Source organism: Mercenaria mercenaria, chromosome 10 (genome assembly GCF_021730395.1).
Source record: "Mercenaria mercenaria strain notata chromosome 10, MADL_Memer_1, whole genome shotgun sequence".
In the NCBI taxonomy this organism is placed as follows: domain Eukaryota; kingdom Metazoa; phylum Mollusca; class Bivalvia; order Venerida; family Veneridae; genus Mercenaria; species Mercenaria mercenaria.
In genome coordinates this window covers 37269849-37292338 of record NC_069370.1, presented here as the reverse complement: position 1 = coordinate 37292338, position 22490 = coordinate 37269849, and the positions used below count along the sequence as shown (strand labels likewise).

At 32.9% G+C, this 22490-nt stretch overlaps 1 protein-coding gene, 1 long non-coding RNA gene and 2 other non-coding genes across 4 annotated transcripts in view; 1 reads left to right on the top strand and 3 right to left on the bottom strand.

Annotated features, from left to right (window-relative positions):
* The window catches only part of LOC128546394 (fibrocystin-L-like), an 87380-nt gene extending 74478 nt beyond the window's left edge, over positions 1–12902 (bottom strand). The window contains exons 1-13 of the mRNA XM_053516875.1: positions 12773–12902; positions 8564–8638; positions 7801–7945; positions 6917–7004; positions 6464–6521; positions 5554–5638; positions 5051–5098; positions 4520–4572; positions 4083–4125; positions 3154–3224; positions 2831–2947; positions 1470–1810; positions 1144–1211 (exon numbers count right to left, since the gene is read on the bottom strand). Of these exons, the coding sequence (XP_053372850.1) occupies positions 1144–1211; positions 1470–1810; positions 2831–2947; positions 3154–3224; positions 4083–4125; positions 4520–4572; positions 5051–5098; positions 5554–5638; positions 6464–6521; positions 6917–7004; positions 7801–7945; positions 8564–8638; positions 12773–12854 (1274 nt within the window). The 5' untranslated portion in view covers positions 12855–12902. The remainder of the gene's footprint in view (positions 1–1143; positions 1212–1469; positions 1811–2830; positions 2948–3153; positions 3225–4082; positions 4126–4519; positions 4573–5050; positions 5099–5553; positions 5639–6463; positions 6522–6916; positions 7005–7800; positions 7946–8563; positions 8639–12772) is intronic.
* A 1146-nt stretch (positions 12903–14048) lies between these two features.
* On the top strand, positions 14049–22108 carry LOC128559879 (uncharacterized). The gene is made up of 4 exons (XR_008372700.1): positions 14049–14172; positions 19947–20026; positions 20292–20391; positions 21004–22108. It is a non-coding gene; the product is annotated as an uncharacterized LOC128559879 (long non-coding RNA).
* Trnat-ugu (transfer RNA threonine (anticodon UGU)) lies at positions 17476–17548 on the bottom strand. Its single transcript has one exon. It is a non-coding gene; the product is annotated as a tRNA-Thr (tRNA).
* Trnat-ugu (transfer RNA threonine (anticodon UGU)) lies at positions 17963–18035 on the bottom strand. The gene has a single exon. It is a non-coding gene; the product is annotated as a tRNA-Thr (tRNA).
* Positions 22109–22490: the final 382 nt, after the last annotated feature.

Sequence of the window (22490 nt, the reverse complement as noted above, 5' to 3'; positions counted from 1 at the left end):
AGGTAATAAAATGTTGTTAATAGTCTTCATTTCTTTGATGAGTCAATTAATTGTTTTACATTTTAATTATACATACAAATATGACTTAACATGTGTACTGTTCTTGAAAGAAAATATAAAAGAGGCTTGATGCCATTGTACTGTTAAGTAGTAGATCCTGGATTAGTTTACTTTCCATGTCTGAATGAAATGAAGAAAAGACTTTAATGAGGGTATCCCGGGAAAATTCCAAGTTTATTTTTATATCAGCAAATTTGATGAGATAGTCATTCAGGAGTTGTCTATCCTATTTCCAAAAATGTTATGGGGACTAAATGGGGAGTAAATATCTCTTTTAAAACATTACTCACGACATCTTAGTATTGCGTTTATATTATCTGAGGTACTAAGCAGTGCATATTTGAAGTGTAATGTTAAAATATCTAGTTTCAATTTTTTAGTTACAGAGTCTACCACATGACCACGATTTTCATAAAGACAAATATTTTAATAAAAGTGTATGATCAACTAGAAATTTGACCTGTAGAGTGTTAGCAAGGGTTTTCTATGATTTATCCTAGTTACCTAGGTAGCCCAGTTTATAACATGACCTACATATTATGAAGGCAATTATTTTCCGCTTTAAAACATACATATTCAGAGTTAACAATAGTGCTTTTCATTTTGACATTGTGGCATAGCTAATGATCTCAAATAACCTGAATTCATAGAGACTAACATTCTGACAAAAGTATTAAAAATATCAGGTAAAAAGATTGCATTTAAATGTTAAGAATCTCTCCCTATTTACAGGCCTAGTGACCTATTGTTTCTAAGATGACCTGGTAACATCGCACGAAATTGTATTTACCATAATATTTAGATCAACTTTAAATAAAAGTGGGCGAACGCTTTGATCTAAGCAGTGGTTAAGAGAAAAGATAACGATGGACAATGGGCGCAGGGCGAACAAATAAGCTCTACTTGAGCACTTTGTACTTAGAAGAGGGAATTGAAATATGAAAAATAGACCATAGCACAATGATCAGCTTTTGAAGATAATTCACTTTTAAACAATCTAAGTGATAAGAGATGGTAGAAGAACATTATCGTATCCATGTGTCTGTTCTTTTCATAATACTGAATTCTAAAGGATACCCTTACTTTTTATTTGCATCTAAAGTTATTCTTTCTGATTTTTGCCATCGGCTAGAGCAACTGACTTTTGAATGCTGCAAAGTATAAAAGAAAAGAGAGATGTAAACATTAACTTTTTTAGAGTCGTCTTCTTCAATGGAAATTATTGTTTTGAATATATATTCTATATTGCATGAAGAAATAGTTACTTGTGTAGCTTGTACTAGAAATTACACGACAGAGCTATCTACAGATGCAGCTGTTGCATTATAAAACATACCAACTGTAAACATTAGGCATTCACTGAGCTTATTTTTAATAGTTTTACATACATTTTATAATAATAAACTTACCCCGTCTACAAATAGCTTTGCTTGGTTTACGGCAAATAAAAAGAACTGATAATCTCCAGTGTGGGGAGGTTTGAAAAACGTTGTCATTCTTGCCACAAAATGGTGCCAGGATTCGCTACTGAAAAATGTCTCATCAAGTTTTTCAAGATGGTATCCTGGATCAGACTTTGTAAAAGTCAAAATGGTGTCTAATCCATTGAATTCATTTGGTAATGTCGTCCAGTATTCGAAGTTGACACCTCTATCGCCTGCAAACTTTAAGGCAGAGTGCTGTGGCTCAGGCGGAACGATACATTCAACAGACACATCTGGTATAACATTTGTAACCTCGCAAACACTGTCTGTCATGAAAAGAAACCAGGCAAAAAGCATCGTTTACAGCCATTAATCGAATGTTGCGACAGAAAGATGTCAAAATGTATATATAGAGATAAATTGTTCTCTTTCGCTAAAATGTTTTCGAACTATTACATTTCAATACATTAAGCGTTCAAAATATGACTTTGCTTGCAGAATCATTAACTGACTACGCAGTTAGTCTTTGTTTTCATTACATCTTAAACAGAGAACTTCTGAACAGGTGCAATAGCTAAATGAATAAATTTGACAAAGTTATTCATCATTAGTATACCGAAACGAACAAAGTCACGGTATATCATTATCTAGATTTTCCAATTATCAAATTTTGTAAACTTCAATAAAATCAAAAAGTGCACTGAAATCATTTTATCATTTTCGAGACTTCTTCCCATTTTTAGAAAGTATACTAACATTACTCGTACACTTTAATAAACAAAGACAATAAAAACTGTGTTACTATACACACAAACATAAATTGTACATCGCAGTTATCACGTCATAGCGTCAAACGTGGCGCTTTGGAAACGAAATCCACGAAAAACATTTGTAATAATCATTAATAAGGTGAGTTAAAATATCTCGTTTAAAAGTTCTGCCTTTGAATAACATTACTGTCGTTCAGATGCCGTACATTCGTGATTAAATATCTTTGCGACTGAACTCCAAACAATGATTTCATTCAATGCCAAAGCTCAACTTCTTAAGTAGAATACATGTGTTATGATTTTCTTGCATTGCTTACATTTCTTCCTGGTTTTGTAAATTTTATACATTTGTGAGAACTAATGTGAAAGAAAAACTGTATCATTTGTTATATGAAATAAGTTTCATGGATATCGGAGGGGGTTGGCATCAGAAATACTTAGGTGTATATGTTTTATAAGGTAAATGTTGTAGTAAATATTAAATGTAAGGGTAGATTTCCCAGAATCACAGACTACCCTAAATACAGTCAAACATTGCAAATGAACTGCATATGTAGTCAATAAAGACTGCATTACCTCCTACATAAGCATTTGGCTTGGTGTATGGTGCTCTGTCATCAAAGTATTTGCCGAATATGGTAAGTGATAAGCCTCCAGCCACGCTGCCAGATGAGTGACTTATACCTGTGATTTCTATATTAAAAGATAATTAGTCATATCAAATTATGAGGAATATACGAAACGTGTATATTATAAAAATGTAATGTGAAAAATGAAAGAAAATAATTTACAACAACGTGTAGATATGTCAACTAAATTCTCTGCAGCATTTGAAACTACATACATGTATTTGATCCATTCTTTTTACTTTAAAGCTTAAGTAGCAGATGTTGCCATACCTGTATAAATCTGATACATGTAAATCTGATCCTTGTAAGAAAGACGATACAGGTTGTCAGCAGCAACGGATCTGCAATAAAAAAGAGTAAAAATAAGCCACAATTCAAGGCAGCTTGTCAATAAACTGGAAGTCACTGTACCACAAACTGTGCTCATAAAGTATATTATTGGCAATATAGAAAAAAATAGACATTTAAATACTGCAAAAAAAAAAAAAAAAAAAAAAAAAAAAAAACAATATGTGATTCAAAATCATTAAGTAGGTTTTTTCTCGTTCTACTGATACTAGAATAATCGGAGCTTAGCTACAGAAAAAGAACTTTTTTTTCCATTTATGCGTGCCCAAGAATCACCTCAGGCAAAAGATCACAAGATCAGGAAAGGAAAGCTGTCTTAACTTTAGCTTTTATGTTATTTGAAATTCTTATTTTTACCTAACATACTGGCACAGGAAAGGAAATAAGCTTTCAAAACGTTATCTTTTGTCGACCCAATATGGGAAAGTTTTAATGGGAAAAGAGCCCAAGTGACCATGACCTTTTATTCAAAACACCTGTTGGTCGAGATACAATCAGACATGTTTTTCTTAATTTTAAAGCAAATGTGACATTGTCATTTCCCTATTCTATTCTTCCTTTTTTTGAAACAACTTTACTGTTTAAAGAACGAGACAGATTTTGATCACTGTTAGATTAACATATCCAAAATGGTATAGTCTTTATCCACTTATATAAAATATATTCAGTATGTTAACACATTTGCGCCTCTTTCAAAAGTAGTGAAACACTTAGTAATAAATTTTTAACTTTGATCAGACCAAGTTTTAAGCTACATAATTTAAAATTTGTTAATTAAACTACTTGTTTGATAATTTTCACTTGTTGCAAACCTTACAAACAAATGAAAAACATATTTCAATTTTGTATACCTGCCATAGTGCTGATCAATAAGAAAACTTGCATTGAAGAAGCCTGAAAAGTTGAGAACAGGGTTTATTTCGATTACGAAAATCCGATACTTTAGAATCATTTTGAATATGATAATATTAAAGACTGAGAGAATAATAATTCTAGAAAACGTTCTAAAAGCTACAAGCCTGTATTTACTTTTGATTACTCCGAGTCCTTTATACAAAATACATAAATGTACAAAGTCTTTATTCTTATCCTTTATAAGTATGATTGATAAAAGAAACTAGCAGCACTCGGGTACACATTTCAAGAAAATGTATGTCTTTTTAAATAAATACGTTACGCCCGTTAAAGATATCGTTTTGAACTTTGAATACATGCACTCAATTTAGCAAGTACTTCTGTACTAGTGATATTTTTGTCAAAACTCATTACCCTATTTGAAGATACATACCGACTGATGTGCCCTTGGTTTTGCATTTTATGAAGTCATCGCTCAAATTTTCTCTATAGAAAAGAAGACGTGTTTTCTAAGTTTAGTAGTATTATACATTTACAACCTGAGTTGTGCACAGGTTAACTTCAGAACAATATGTTTCTGCCTGTCTTGTCTTTGCAAACTGAAGGAGCAGATTTCTGGACACAGTTGATATTAGATATGCTTAATGTAAAGCAAAACTTCTAAACAAGGCGGCCACCATTATGATCTCCTGCCAAATACTGCACTGGGGGCTACCGTAACTGAGTTGTTTTAATTAAATTGACCTTCATATATTGAAGTTAAAATCTCATTGACCAATGACCCGTGGTTCTACTCAGATGACCAGCTTTACTTGAAAATATCAGCTAAAGGGTCCCCTCCATTAAAAATCTTTAAAAGCATCATACGACCTTAACAGAAACAAAACAAAAATTGTGTATCACCACTGTTTAATGTTTTATTTAATCGGTAGCATAAAAGTTTGTAATACTTATTAATACTTACAACTCTTCGTTATCTCCGAGATCACAATCTGACGGACCAACATATACTCTACAGTAAAAAGACATTTGGTGCTCCTTAAATAGTTCACCTATTCGGTCATATAGGGTTATGGTACCAAGTTCATTGTTAAGTTCTTAATATCAAAGTAGAACATATAGGTGGTTCATATATGAACATATTGAACAAAGATTCTCCGTTTCTATGAATCAATTTACTACTTACACGGGAAAAGGAAAGAAAAAAGTATTAAAATTCTGAATTGTGTCAATCAAAGAGGCTTCAAAACCCGAAAAAGTGTAATATAAAGGTATCAATGACTTATTTATGTAAATAAATTGTTGATTTATTAAGTATAAACGGAATATAGTCAATATCAGTTTCATTTTTGTGCGGTGCATATGCTAAATGTTTCTCCAGATCTTTTTCTTTGTTTTAACATACAGCTACTTGCAAAAGTATTCAAAGCTAAAAAATCATTTCATGACATTCTCGAAACCTATTACCTTCTTAATGTCACGAACTGCTCGTCATCGCTTCTTGGTCCGTACACGTCTGTGAACACTCGTCCTCTGAGTGTAACATTTGATCCTTCAATTGAATTTTTATGCATTTGTATTAATTTTACCTTTCTTCAGATGATAATATTTTCGTCCAAGATTGTATTTTAACGTATTATTCTTAATTGTTATAGCTTTTTTATACAACTGTCATGTACTTGGAACTTGCTTCCTTACAAATGTTATGAAAGCAATCTCTAAGAATGCTTATTGTACATCTTGTGAAAGTTGAATTACCGACATCGAGGGACAATTGATTTGGAATCAACCATAACCACCCGGTCACATGGGCCCTGTGTAAAATGTTTATCACCTAATTTGTGTGTTCTTGACATCTTAGATTTTGATTAGATCACTATAATAAACAATTACTGTACTCTGTATTTCAGTTAAATACACTAAATATTTTATAACCATTTCATAAACAAATTTTCCTGGTCAAGCAAATGCGATAAATTTGATTCACACTAATCAGCATTACACTGAGCAAAGAATTTAGTGTGGTGATGCTAAATTTACCTCCTTTATTTTTTCCCAGGATTCAAATATCAGCCTGCTACAAATTTTCATCTTTTAGTTGATTATATTTAAACAATGTTTTGGCGTTTTATAAAAGTATACTACAAAGACAGAATGATTGTTTGAAACGTATATGATAATTAATAGGGTATGTACATTACATTACACGGAAAAAGTCAATTTCTGGAAACATGTCAGTTATCTACTTTTTGCACAAAGATTACGATTTACTATTAGACCGTGTTCGTGTGCCAAAATCTGACGCTTTGTAGCAGATACTTACCGTCAAGCGTAGATATTTGCTACACTAACACTTAAAATAATTGTACACACTTACCTGGTAATGCAGCATACGGGGATATCTCATTTAACAAAGGCGTATAACTGTGGCTTGGCTGCAGATAAACACAGTTTATACTTTCACAGCAACTCTTAACAAATTTACAATATTTTGATAAATGTATAGTTTGAAAAGTTTAAATGAATCGTTTACAAGTCATTAAGCATATTTTTTTTTAAACTATCGTTTATTTAAATCATTGTTTCATTTATTCGTGGTAACGAATTTTCAACATGCAAGTAAAATCCAAGTCAAAATTATGGAACATAATTGACTAATGCTTTCGTCTATTTTTTTTTTTTTGTTTTTTAAGTATTTAAAAATTATTTAATATTCTTGTAGTATTGCTGAATGCATTATATAACGAAAGCAAGGCATGTCCAGTGTGAGTGATATTTGAATATGTAAACATGAAACATAGGACGATAATTGCAAAATTGAGTAACTTACTCTGTACCAACAGTCTCTGGAATTATAATGACTTACAGCCTCTCCGTCGACCACAATTGTTACGTTGAAAGTGGTGCCTGGTAAGTCACTAAAATAATTTTCGTTAAAGTTGTAATAATATATCTGTCATGTGCTTACGAATAGGATGTAAATATCCGTCCAGAGGGCACCTGAGCATTGGGCGGTAACGAGGCATATTGTATACATATAAACGTATTATCCTTACAGATTATTTTTCTTGCATAGTGTATTTTACAAATAATATGATAAATTAAACAAATGTGTAGCACTCTTTCTTAGAATGTACACAAAACGCGAGAAATTAACTTTCGTATGTAGATGTGACGTCATGACGTTTCATTGACTCAAAATAAATAAGTTTACCGTTTCATCGTTTGTAGCTCAACGATACATTCTTACTATAAAATAGCGGATTTTAAATTGAGAAAGATACTTTAAGAAACGGAAAGAAACTATCAAGGTATCAGATTTTTTTCGTATTTTATTTAAACAATATATCATAAATGTATGAATCACTAGTTGTCATGAACAGCATGAGAGTCATCTGGCACGGAAGGATCCCAGATGGTTTTTTTTCCGGCATGGTCAGAATCACCGGAAACGCCTTTGCGATGTGCAAGAAATACTACTATGGAACAATTTCCACGAAGACAAGGTAATGGTATCAAGGTCATTGTTTTCAGCACATAAATCAAGAATTATAACTCTCACAGTTAGTCCTTAATTTGTCTTTGGAAAGCACAACATTTTAGATAGCTAGAACGATTTTAAATTAATGACATTAGTTTAAGCTCGATATTTATGTTGAAAAAATGTCTTTCAGCAAGATAAGTGAGAAAGTAATTAAGATATTTTAATCATACCTAGGTGTATAGCATACTATGACAGAACCTGAACATCTCTCATTGATCACAGGGCAGTAATATTGCCTACCGGTATTGCTCACGAGGTAAACTCGATTTCCGACATAGGGATTGTCATCTAGGCTAAACTTGTTTGTCGAAAAACCTGTTTCAAAATTATACAAAAAAGGACAGTCACTGTAATATCGCTTGCAGCTGTCATGAAATTTAAAATACAGAACCAAACAAAGTTTTCACAAAACATACAGAAACCATACCGTAATCTCGTTTTAAGACTAGTTAGTAAACAATTAAAGAAACAAAATCAGCCATATAGAACTTATGAACTTATGTATGCTTCTCATGCGCTTACGTTTTGCGCAGTACAAGTCCGTTATTGGTAGCGAGATGTTCATTCATTGAACGTTTTTCGTCCTGTATATGTGTTGAACTTGACTTAATTATGCGTTTTATGTGTCCCATACACCGATCGCGAGAGCACCGAGCAGCAGCGGGGAATGCCTTATGTCATCAGACAACTTTCTGTGGCAATTTTTCTACACGTTGGGCGTCCGCTATACCGTGTAGTGTGACTGGCCCGTAAATGGAAAGGTGATGTATTTAATTTTGGAAAGAAGTGAATAATTTCCTTAAGAATAAATCTAGTCATACAAAATCAACAAAGGTATATATATATCTAATTCAACTGCAAATAGTCTAATTGTATCCTGCATAGAATTGACTACTTATATAAAGACATTTAGAAGACATATGTAATCAATACCTGATCCAGTTACTGTTATAAGTGTTCCTCCTCCAGTACTTCCGTAATGCGGCTGAACTTCGGCAACATATGCTCCTAGAAAGTAACAAAAATTAGATAAACCTATGCAGAAAAAAACCTAAACATATTAGCATAATATTTCAAACTAATTTACAGTGTTACCAGAAATGAAAGGCGAAGAAATAAATAAGAAGTAATATAATATAATAGTTTAAAAGAATTTGTAGATTATTGGCATTATGCAGTAAACTACAATAATGCTTGTGTTTATAGTGACAAGCTTAAGATGAAAAACAGTATTGAAACATGTTATAAAACGTTAATGCATGCACAGTAGCTCTGTCAAACTAGATAGCCTATGGTTCTATGTTTCTTAATTCTTCCTTAGTTTTAAAAGGGTCAATTAACTATCAAACATAAGTAATTAAGCACGCACCGTGTAGCAGCTTTTTTTTTTATATTAATTAGTGCTTTGATACGATAAGGTTGCCCACTTAAGCCAATGCTATTTATGTTAGAGGCGTGGCCTCTACCAAATCTATGATATTACCTTACTGCTTTCTATACATAAATTAAAGTGTTTATCTTCACTATTACACAGCGTTGTTTTATTTGATGGTCCTACTGAATCATGGAGTTCATTCAATGTTTCCGTGTTTTAGAATTTCACTGAGGTGAATAGTGTCTTTAAAAATTGCATTTTTGTCTATCATTTAGTTAATACGAACTTCGTATTGCATGAGAAATGCATAAACATTCACATTTACATAATGTTTCAAGTGGATAACTATTTAAAAAATGAACAAAATTGATTTTGTGTTGAACTGCAAAAACCATAAAATAACACTAAATGTTAAATGGAAAAATGTTAGCGCAAAGATTATCGTTAAAGATTTTTATCTATCTTCTATTCACAATTTGTTAAACAGACCAAAGTATAAAGAACATTGCAACAACGGAATGAATCTATACGTAATTGACTTCAATAATGCCTCACAACCTTTTATATTACCAATAACCACACCGCAAAGGTTTAAACCCTACTTATAAATAAAATACTTTAATGAAGAAAATAATGCTAATTGTAACAATTATACGATAAACAACAATACAAAAACAATAAACAATAACTAATAATGATAAAATAGTTATGGGTTTATTTAAGGAAAAGGTAGTGTAAATTAAGTTTCGTTTCACGACGCAAAAATAATAACTATAAGACAATATAGGAATCAATAGTGTATATTCAACTGAATATTGCTGTTCAACAGTACTTTGTTTTATTTGTGGCATGTATTTGTGAAGAATAAAATGATAAACATTTGCAAGTTTTTTATTATTATTAAATTACTCATATTTGAAAATTAAGTACTGACAGCATCTTGTATCTAACGGTCCTGCTATAGTAAAAAAAATGAAAAATTTCACTGCTTAAGGTCATATTTGGTAGAAGATACATAAATCACTTTTACATAAATTCTTGCATTGTTTTATAGGAAAATAAAACATGCAGATATTATGTTCAATAGTAGATTTAAGTTACGAGGGCTGTTTCATTATCTATGAAGCGGATATCATCTTCTATTTCCTTTCAAGCAAATTAATCTATTTGAATGAATGATGGATTTATAACTATTTTAAAGTAATATTTTGAGGGGCTGTTCGAGTACCTGTTCAGGCGTTATCAAGTACTTATTGCTATTACTCGGCGCTGAGTTAACAAATTGTAGTATATTCATTGCATAAAATCACACAATTCAGCATTAATAGTATAGGTCAGATATTCATTATGTTGTTTATGTTGATTAAATATCAGAAAAAGTTCTTTGTTAATGTTAATTTAGAAAAAGAAACAATATCCGGTTGATGCTTATGATTATGTTGTTATCAAAACTAGAAGGAATACTGCATTAATGCTAATGATAGTGGTGCTAATATAAAAGATAAAGAATAATTTGTTGGTGATAATGATAATGATGCTATAAAAATAACTATTTAGATATATCTTAATTTATAAAGATGCATGCAGCCGGCTGCTAACTTAGGTGAAAGCTCAGTAAATATGTTATACATCTGCTATGCCAGAATGGTAACCAAAAAGTAGATCTGAACATCTCTATACAATGATAACACATCTATATATTCGAACACATAACCATTTGCAACCGGGCTCATTGTAATGATAAAAACATTCATTATGGTATTTAATACTTGCATAGACATTTCGAATGCGTATGTCCGTCCTTTCAAAATTAGCGTTAACTTCGTTAAAAAAAGACATATAGATATATATTCTTTGAAATCGGTTAAAAGGTATCTTATTGAACAAAATGAGCATAAATGACATAATATATGGTATAACCTTTAATATTCCAGTATGTTACATCAGACCTAGAACTGCCCGCGGTCAATTTATCACACTATTCTGATAAGACTCTCAGGGCTTTGATTACACTCTTAATTGTTTCGTAAAATCGATTTGATGAATAATGTCGATGTTTTGTTATGAGCCAAAATGCATTACTAATACAATAAAGTAACAGTGGCTGCCGAGTTGGTCAAGCCTATCTCATGATTGAAGTAACCTGATTCTTAAATAAAGGCTCGAGTAAGTACCGAAAGTATTCATGATCCGATAATCAATACAGCGAGAAGTTTATTGTTGAGAAATAAATTGAAATGGATTTTAATGAACAACGTTAACCATCTAGAGGAACTGTGAAATATAAAATAACCTCTATTGGTTTAACCTTTCAAAGAAATATTGCAAAGGAATAACTGTAGTTCCACTTTTACAATTCCTGAAGCGCTTTTGTGATTTTCTACCTGTTTTTATTATCAACTGATAATAACAATACGACGACGAGGGCAAAAAGATCATCATAATTTGTTTTAAAGTAGTTTCGACAAAACCGTGCATTGTGTACTTGTTTGAATAACTGAAACATTAGACGACGAAAGTCTTGATTTTATTTAGCGACTGAATGCTATCGAGATATTCAAACATATGTCTCTATCGTGTGTGTATCATCCGGATAAAGACATGGTGTTCGTAACGCTGCAAGATACATGAGGATCTGTCTGAATGTCCCGCAGTTCGTAAAGCAGGTTGAGCGGCTGATTTCAGCAAGTTTAATTTTACTAGCAAAAACAAAGAGAAACCAAATTGTATATATATATCATTTGACCATTCAGAGCAACTACACTACTAAAAATCTACAATGTCTTTGTCCATTAGTAAGGGAAGGACAATGTGATTCTAATGTTAAACACAAATATTTGTTAAAATCTTTAAAATTTATATTTACTTATAAAAAAAAAAAAAAGAACAAATGATTTTGATTCCAAGTATGATATTATTCTCTTTGGTTGCATTCTATGCTTTCGAAAGATCTTCTTACAAATTTTATTAAATGTCTAAACCACACTTAAATGACAAAACATTAACAGAACGCTAAACAGAACACGATTTTGTAGTGTAAAAGTATGAGAAATTCCAATTGTTTGTCAGACTGGTGCGATGAAAGAGATAAAAAATTTAATTTACATAAATTTCAGATTTTATAACAAAAATTCTAAATATCCATATGGTATCAATAAGACAGTTTTATATTAGAAATGAAAAAAAAAAAAAAAAAAAAAATGAAAAAGTCATTACAACTGAAAATTCTGTTGAAATGGTATTTTTCAGCACTTTATTTTAGCTTGATATTTCCGTTTTCATTGTTTGCAAATTCACAAATAAAGCACACTTATATGATAGATAAAATTTTCTCAAAAGCTGTATTTACAAGCGGAAAGCCGTTTTAATTAAACCGGACAAATAAAACTGAAAAAGTCACACAAAACTTTAAAGCCTTAATTTGTTGAAAAATTAACACTTCTTATTAGTATTTATAGGTGATTAGATTTGCATCGTGAAATAATGCAATATCATTCTGCGAAAGAACAAGAGCATATTTCTTGATGTTAATCTAATAATCCTTTTTTACATGTTCATCTTGCCTTAAAATAATGAAATAATTAATACAAATTTATCATTAAGAAATTGAACATTTCGTCATTAAAAACTTTTAAACGCGACGATATACATGAAACTGACGTTACAAATGACTAAAACACACCTAATATGAATTTTGAATATTGAACGTCAATATGGACACTTAACGGTATTATTAAATGAGTATGCAATAAGATATTTTTACGCACCGTTACATGTTGCAAATGTCATCAAAGCAGCTAATATCCACATGCATGATTGAAATGTTTTCCCGATTTCTTCTGAATCCATATCCGTTACTTCATCGTCTAAGTTTTGGGAATTTTATGTCAGTCCGGACATTTGCACCTAAAGCGGAAGACTAAACAAAAATAAGATAAATGGTTTTGAAAAGCGTTAATTATGTGTAATCAAATGTTTAAATCCTGTCACCAGATAATGGCAGATAATAGCATTTTGAAGTTTGTAAATTGTCTGTTACGCTAAAATGCCTTTATCTTAAAACGCAATTTGTAGATCAGAACAAACAGTATTATTAAGATGCCCCACATTCTTTAAAATTTGGAGCATATGTTTTTTTCAAATAAAGATATTTCCTATTTACGGAAAACTTTAATGACTATAATATAACATCTAGAAACTAAATAAATCAAGTTACCTGATACAAAATACCACAGATAAAATGTACGAATACCTTGTAAGCTCGTTCAGCCACACTCCCAGTCAAATCACGAAAGCTAAAATATCGCCACGTCTGAGAATATACTGCTGTAAAACAGTTAGCAAAGTTCATATTTTCTACCTGAAAATTGATTGTTACATTGTGTTTGCTATTACACACAGCCTTTGGTAGTGAATGAATGTCCCAGGTTCCCCATCGGACATTTCGCATGCACAACCGTTGATCTTCCAGCAATATGATTTCACATGAACTGACTCAACAATCCATGCGAAGTGTTGAACTGACAGCGGTGAGCGTCAAGTGTCCCAAAGTTAGCAATCTTAACCACTCAGCCAAAAAAGGTTCAGTGACACATTTTTTAAGATTGTAGCACAATTAATACATAAATGTGAAAACATTATGCGATTGAACTACTATGTGAATTTCATGCATTGCTATAAATAGAACTTTAACATATTGAATTGCTATTTATGTATTAACTTTAATGGGGTTCAGTCCTTTAAATCATTTCCATATTCAAACATTTAACCTCTTAACCGTATTACGACAGAGCGAATGCAAGGTCTATGTAATTAATTAGAGACATAATAAGCTTTATTGTTGCTGCATGCTGTAAAGAAGATTAAACGCACGCCACAGCACCATTTAGAACAATAACTTTAAATACTTCTGACATGACAACAGCTGCATGTGATATTTGAAGAAAACAACTTGATGTATTGCTATGTCAAATTTGTCAGTTGTTGAGATCGTTTATCATCTTAAATTTTTGACAAAAGTCATTAAAGATAAATGCGACCATGCGTAGAGGCAGCTATATAAACCCAGCAGAAAGTAAAACAAAACGTATATTCGTGAAAGAATTCACTGATAAAATGAAAATCGCTATTCTTTTAATTGTGATGGTATCTCTCAGCCTGGCGACAGGTAAGATTTAAAAAATATTAGTAAATCAAAAATTAAAACAAAATGTTTTATTTCAAGTCTGCTATGTATAGGTTATAGATCATTTATTGACTTTCTAATGCAATTGAATTTGCCGAAACGGAGCGCAGCGTAGTGAAGGCAAAACTTAATGCATTAGAATGTCAAACCGTGTATCTATAACCGACTAACAGTTAAAACGCCCCTTTTCATCAATCAATATCTCCGTCTCAAGTAAACTAAACCACATAGGGAACACTTCATTGAAATTACCTTAAATCGGTAGAAAGATATTTTTTTGATTTGCACATTTCACGGTGGGGAAACCAAGAATGCAACGTCATCAAAAACCAGCGCAAATGAGCTGCCCACACACAAATTTACGCCGATTCAGGTAAGAAAGGTCTTGTAGCTTTTTTATTACTGCAGCTTTCGACTCGAGATAAAGAGCACCGTACCCGGCCTGGAGTATACTATTCTGCGGTAGTGTTCCATGTTGTACGTGTAGCTTTTTTTCCCCCGAAAACGCGAACAATTGGCAAGGAGGGCATGAGCTGTACCACACTTTTGTCTAAGAAAGTGAGTTGTGACCGTATTTTCGTGAAATGAGGACAGATTTGACTAGCATGATACTCAATCATTGTTTTATTTTGCTGTTTTCAAGAATATTCGATGATATTCTATACCAAACAAACAAAATTATTAAAATGAGAACATCCACACTGACGACTTTGTTGGAGAACATCTACACTCTTAATTACCATTATTGCAGGTATTCTTTCTAAAAGATGTCTGTTAGGCAGTCACTATGTTGTTCAACAACAAATATCGTCTATACATACAATCAGAAGTTAAAAACATTTACCGCGAGGCTGTAGACCAGTTAAAATAAATTTGCTAGGCTAACATTAATCACCATAAGAACATACGGCGTTAAGATTGAATGCTTTATTACGAAAGTTAACCTAACCAGTGTTCCTGGTTTCTGTACAAGTACAAGCCTGTTCTCTACAAGTAACAGCCAACTTTTCCACATGAATCAGAGGCGGAGGACTAATGATTTCAGACACAATGTCGTTTATCAAATAGTCACGGAGAACATATGCCCCGCCCGAGGATCGAACTTACGACCTCACGATCCGTAGACCGACGCTCTACCTACTGAGCTAAGCGGGTGGGCTTTGAAACTCTTTTAAAGCCCCATAGGCCTAAACCAGTGACGAGTTGATAGACAAAGCGAACATAATATTTCCGATGGCTAAAATCACAAAGAATGACTCCAAAGCATAGTGCATGTTGAATAATAAAAGGAGACACTTTTATGGGACAATAAATGTAGATCTTATATAAAAAGGGAAAAGAAAACATCTTTTCCACCTTTTTAGTGTTTCAAATTATTTTTGTCCAGTAGCAAGTGCAATTTACCTGTAAGATAATATTTTGTATTACAAATAATCTACAAACAAATTTTCCTATAAAAATTTAATAAAATATATTAATATGATTAATTAAGAAAAGTTAATTTAAAAATATAAAAAAGTTAATATTACTAAATGTTTTTGTTTTAAGATGCTTAACCACACGCGCATAACTAAATGTTATGTGGTTTCTATTAAAATGTGCTTCAACTACGGCTTGTGTCTCAAAGATATATTATTATTATTTATCGTTATACTACATTTATATAGCACTCTTTTCATACACATGTATCACATTTGTTCAAAAGTGCTTTTACAGAATAAATTGCATAATACTACAAAACAAATAAGCATACAAAAATAATGCATTCCACATTATCATCAAATCATGAATGTAAAACGTATAGATTAAACAAGACAAACATACATACATATTTAAAAGTATTCAAGTGATCCTAAGATAAAAAAACTGTTCTATGCTGTTTTATGAAGAAGAAAAAAAAATAACATCAATGTCTCGAAGATGTGAGGAGTGTGGGAAGGTGTATAAATACTGACGAAATTTTAAGCCGTCACATGAAATCACACAAAAAGGCTTAGAAGAATCTTTTTTCCGTATGATGCTTACGGTAGTTCTACAAGTTCAGATCAAATTTTTTCTTTACTGATTTGAATTTTGATTAAACCCCGATATTTTCAAAATTAAAGAATAATTGTAAATTGCGGCAAATGTAAAATGATAGTGTCATGTGCTTTTTCTGCTAGACAGAATGTTTTAACTAACCCAATTTTTCGTAATAGGTGCCAATGGGAACTCATCTTTTCAAAAATAAATTGTCCTCAATGCAGCTTTTAATGAAACTGAATTCTCAGTCGGAAATATAAGTTATACGGTCTTACATATGATTAAATCAAATGTACAAGTCCGTGTGTATTTATGTTTGCCTTTAATTTTTAGATCAGCGTCTAAGCTGATTTAAAGACACTATTTAGAACTATTTAACATTCTAACAATTTTAATACCATGTTTTATCTTTAGAAATATAATATTGTTGTCATTTTCAGAACTTTACTCATGGGATTTCCATTTAAGAAATGAATTCGGATCCGGGCTTTAGCCTATGTAATGATAATACATTGTATGCCTTAATTACTTCCGGTTTATCAAATTTGCAGAATCACCTTATGTGATAATGCATTTTGTAATGGATCAGGTTAGATTGTATTTGATATTCGAAAGAGACTTCCATTTTCTGAAATAAGGTTTAAAAAATCTTACAGTTATAATATTTAGTTAAAGTAATGAACTAACTAACCATGGTTTATGCACTTTGGGATGGATATAGTTATAAACAAAATAACAGTACGTTTACTTTTCTAATCCACTACACTGTATTTGCTTTTAAACTTTGTGTGCAGGACTTTTCTTCGAATTTTTCTTGTTACCCTAAAATAATGTCTTTCCTAAGAAAGCAGTCAATCCTAACGCCGTATGTTACACCTTACACAATGATTAATGTTAGCCTAACATGTGCTCAGCCATTGCTATATTATTTGGCAAATCTATTTTAACTGGTCTACAGCCTCGCGGTAAAAGTTTTTAACTTCTGATTGTATGTATAGACGATATTTGTTGTTGAACAACATAGTGACTGCCTAACAGACATCTTTTAGGAAGCATACCTGCAATAATGGTAATTATGAGTGTGGATGTTCTCCAACAAAGTCGTCAGTGTGGATGTTCTGTAAGCGAGGGGTCCCCCCACAAATTGGAAATTCGTCCTCGAATTCCGGAGGTACATAATATTGCAAGCGTTGTTAGACTGACCAAGCAAGCATGCCACGGTCCCATGTTGGGCGCCAAATGTCACAGGGTGAGAAAATTGTGCAGTCAGTCCGGGGCTCGAACCCGGGATCCCTCGCTTACAGGGCGAGTGCTCTACCGACTGAGCTAACCGGCTGCCTGACACATAATCTCCCCTTACGTGACCAAGTCCGTGGACATACACCCCCACAAATTGGAAATTCGTCCTCGAATTCCGGAGGTACATAATATTGCAAGCGTTGTTAGACTGACCAAGCAAGCATGCCACGGCCCCACGTTGGGCGCCAAATGTCACAGGGTGAGAAAAATGTGCAATCAGTCCGGGGCTCGAACCCGGGACCCCTCGCTTACAGGGCGAGAGCTCTACCGACTGAGACTGACCAAGCAAGCATGCCACGGTCCCATGTTGGGCGCCAAATGTCACAGGGTGAAAAAATTGTGCAGTCAGTCCGGGGCTCGAACCCGGGATCCCTCGCTTACAGGGCGAGTGCTCTACCGACTCTACCGGCCCCACGTTGGGCGCCAAATGTCACAGGGTGAGAAAAATGTGCAGTCAGTCCGGGGCTCGAACCCGGGACCCCTCGCTTACAGGGCGAGAGCTCTACCGACTGAGCTAACCGGCTGCCTGATACATAATCTCCCCTTACGTGACCAAGTCCGTACCGTGACATTCTTATTTTAATAATTTTGTTTGTTTGGAATAAGATATCATCGAATATCCTTGAAAACAGCAAAATCAAACAATGATTGAGTATTATGCTAGTCACTGGTATTAAATGAGCGTCAAATCTGTCCTCATTTCACGAAAATACGGTCACAACTCACTTTCTTAGACAAAAGTGTGGTACAGCTCATGCCCTCTTTGCCAATTGTTCGCGTTTTCGGGGGACAAAAAGCTACACGTACAACATGGAACACTACCGCAGAATAGTATACTCCAGGCCGGGTACGGTGCTCTTTATCTCGAGTCGAATATCTGAATCGGCGTAAATTTGTGTGTGGTCAGCTCATTTGCGCTGGTTTTTGATGACGTTGCATTCTTGGTTTCCCTACCGTGACATTTGTACATAGTGACTTTTTACAATATCTTATTTAAAAATCTGTTTCTGTTTTATTTTGCAAAGGTGACTTTGAGAAAAAAAGTTTAAGATTTGAATTTGAATTTCCCTGGGAGGTGTGGCCAACATTGTACACAAAATCATGTGGATGTTTACATAGTAGACGATTCATCTATCGAGTAGTTTGTAGAACACAATATTACATTTTTATTCAATGAAAATATAATATGCATGTTTAACTTATAATAACCTAATAGATATAACTTAAAAATAAAACAACCACTGTCGGCTGCTTTTGCTCAGCATTTATATATAGTAAGCGCACTCTGGTTTATTTTTAGACCAGTATCCGGTTTACAATTGAATTTAATGATTTGGATATAATTTATATAAACAGCAACAATTAGTGCACTTCCCGGTCAATGCTGTATTAAAATCGTGGAGATAATACAAAGAGTGAAAGGTTTCAGAAAGGTAAAACTTGAACTATGAAAGTACAGCTTGCATTAAAAAGAAAAAAAAAACACCACATACTTGGTCCGTTCATTATATAGACACATTATTTCTTGTATACATTCCCTGTTTTGGCAGTTGCTCCGCCTCCCTGAATGTGGGAAATCCATAATAGCCGGAACAACGAATACTCATTAATTTTGTACTACTTTATGATTAAGTGGACCATTTTTTCAGTTATGAAATAATATGGAAATAAGTTGGTTACTTTTTTTTAATATCCTTCGCTTGCCATTGGATAAAAAAGATGTTTGAACTACAAATAAAGTTAAACGAGTTTTTTTCGCGTTTACATCATAATGTCAATAAAGTCCTAAATCAGGACTTAGTATATCTTCCGCATGTTGTTGTCATTCTAATATTTCATCCGAAAGGTAGTGTGTATTTACCTGAACTTATCAAGAACTGCTGATACTTCAGATGTTGTATTATTGTTGCTTGTGTGAGGTTATTCGTTAAAATTCAAGAATTTCGGGAACATATATATACTTTCATTCTCTTCTATACATGTTCAATTCAATCAGTAAAACATAATAACGATTACACAAATATAGATAGCTATTGAAAAGAGGCTAGAGCTCATAGTTATCGTAAGCTATTAACATAGCGAATATCAGGAATTCACATGGTAAACATGAGAAATTAACATGGCACAAAGATGTAAACTTAAGGAATTAATATGGTAAACATGAATATATAAATGTTGTATAAACAAATAAATAAGTAGATGTTCTGTTTTACCGCTACAATAAGAAAACATGGCGCCTGATAAATATTATTTACATATTATTTCCAAAGATTAAAAAAAAACCAACATGTCCATGTTATAGAAAGATAAGTGATTTAATATTGTGATTATATCTTTATACAATTTATTTACATAAGGAAACACAAGATTATCCTTTTACGTAAAGTATTCATAAATATACCCCAAAATAAATCATCATACATCATGTTTTGTAGGTGAGATTGATAAAACTGGGGAAGTTGTGGAACATAGTCGTTTAAGGCGAGCGCTTTCAGGGGCTGCAGCCAAGACTGAGGTAGGATCGGTTGGCAATATTGTTTTAAAATATCTTTTATTCCATGTAAATATAAAGTGTTGCTAATTATCTGCACTTACTTCAGCTTGTAACCATACATTAATCAGCTGTCAGAAGCTTGTTCAGGTTAAGCGCATTTGTTGTCGTTATGCAAGCATTGATTTTATGGTGATAAAATAATAGAAAACGACAATCACCACAATTACACATAACATTAAACTGAAGGAGTCCGTGGTAACGACCTTTTTCTTCTGTTTCATAATAGTCCAATCAAGGAGAGGGACCAGCTACATGAGGACCAACAGAAATATGTTAGTAATTTATTCGTTGTGTTGCCTACTTCCGGGCTTATCAACATATTAATTGTAAGTACATGTAACTATCATGATACCATATCTTTCATTTGATGTACATGCTTTATTTATTTTTTGGCAAGGCATCATACAGAATTAGACTTCATTTCAAGCTTAATTAAAGGGTAAATGATTTTAAAAAGTATGTTAAGATTGAAAGAATTAACAGTTTCAAGTTTCTAAGTTAACAGGGTGGGATTTTGTTGACGATTTTATAAATCAAAACAGTTTATAATAACTGGCGTTGTTCCAGCTGTAATGTTGGAGGAAGACTACGTGTTTCAATTCAACATTACGCCTTATATCTCACCAGAATCACCGAATATCCGGAAGACAGGTGGGCCGCCAAATAGTAATTCTAAAGTCCAGTGATGTTTTGGACTCACAGATGTTAAGAGTAAGTTGTAGGAAGCCAGCGACCTAGGCCATGGAGGCCGCACTGAAACAGAAAAAAAATCAAACGACAGCTGATATATGTGGGCGGATACAAACAAATAGACGCAACGTCTAAATGATGTATTTTTTTTAAAATAAATAAACATGCGCAAACCCTCTTTCTTTATTGCAATTTGTTTTCATAAGTGTACAAAACCTAGAATTACAATATATTTTCTTTTATTCCAGACTTCCAGAGTGTTTCATAACTTTAGCTGACGGATGAACCCTTATTAACTGCATTATCAATACAACCAAGAAAGAACCACACTTATTATTTCATAAATTGCGACAAAAATATGAAGATGGAACGTAGAACATGAATGGCCTACCGCTGTTAAATGTCTAAGCAAACTGCTTGATCAATTTATTAGGGGTATGCCTCCGGGTGAAAATCACAGAAAATGTCTACAGACTAACATCAAGACTAACATTACAGTATGGAACATTTCAAATGAGATGGCACCTTCTATACAATATCAATAATGTTCTCAAGTTTTTGATACGAGAGATATTGTTCAACTTAATTTCTACTTTCTGACATAACCTTTTTACTTTTGTTCTATTTTGATTTTTGATTTTTACTCAAAGTTGCATTACATGAGTCAGTTCTTAAAGTTATGATTCATTCACATTTTGAATGTTACTCGTCAGAGAGTAAAATGACTACCTGGTACATAAAGTCTTAACGGACAAGTTCCGGTAGGATGTATCGCTGTTGTTAACATACTGTATTGTATTTTTGTAATTTATTCTATATCTATTTTATATATCCAATCATGAACGTTCATTTGCAACACCTGACTGTACAATATATTACCTTATTGGACGCATGGGCGTACAAAAAGCCTGTATTTTTTGGGTATTTGACCGGTTCAAAAAGTCCCATGTTAAACATACAATAAAGCCCGAAACGCATGAAAATGTTCCGAATGTAAATCGGGTGAAGTAAGCGCTCTATGTACAGAGTTTGATTATGCGTCTTGAAATCAGGAAGGCAGAAATACAATATTCAGTGAATCATTTTTAATTTAAACTAAAATAAAATAGATATAGAATAAAAAGTTTATTTAACATTGAAATGTACAATACGAGATATATTTGGACTCTTACCCAGCTGGGAAAGCCATATTGGACTCGCCTAGCGGCTCGTCCAATATGGTTTTCTCAGCTGGGTACTCGTCCAAATATATCTTCGTATTGTACAGAACAATGTTAAATAACCTGATAGTATTGTATAATGTGTATTCGAATTATTTGTATTCTTGTATATTAAAACACGGTTGTGATGTAATCCTTTGTTAGTTTTGTCCGTTATAAAGGCTATTGTACCGATACCATTCTATACACACGATTATTTTACTATACCTGTCCATTATTATCCTGTAACTGTCTATTCTTAAAATAATGGATACTTTAAGATTGGACAGTCTTGTACGTTGAGAGGTGTGAGTACATCAACTTATGACATTTGAAAGTTTCGAAATATAAACTGCAACGTTTTACAGAACTTGTAGCTGCAATAAAAAGACCCTGAAGGGGAACGTAGGACTTTAACCCAAATCGTCCCACAAATTATCAGTCAATTGAAAATTAAACAATGAGCCAAAATTAGTTACTCTTCAACCGTTAGAAAGTAGTAAAGTCCTCTTTGTGTACTCCTAAATCGCAATTGA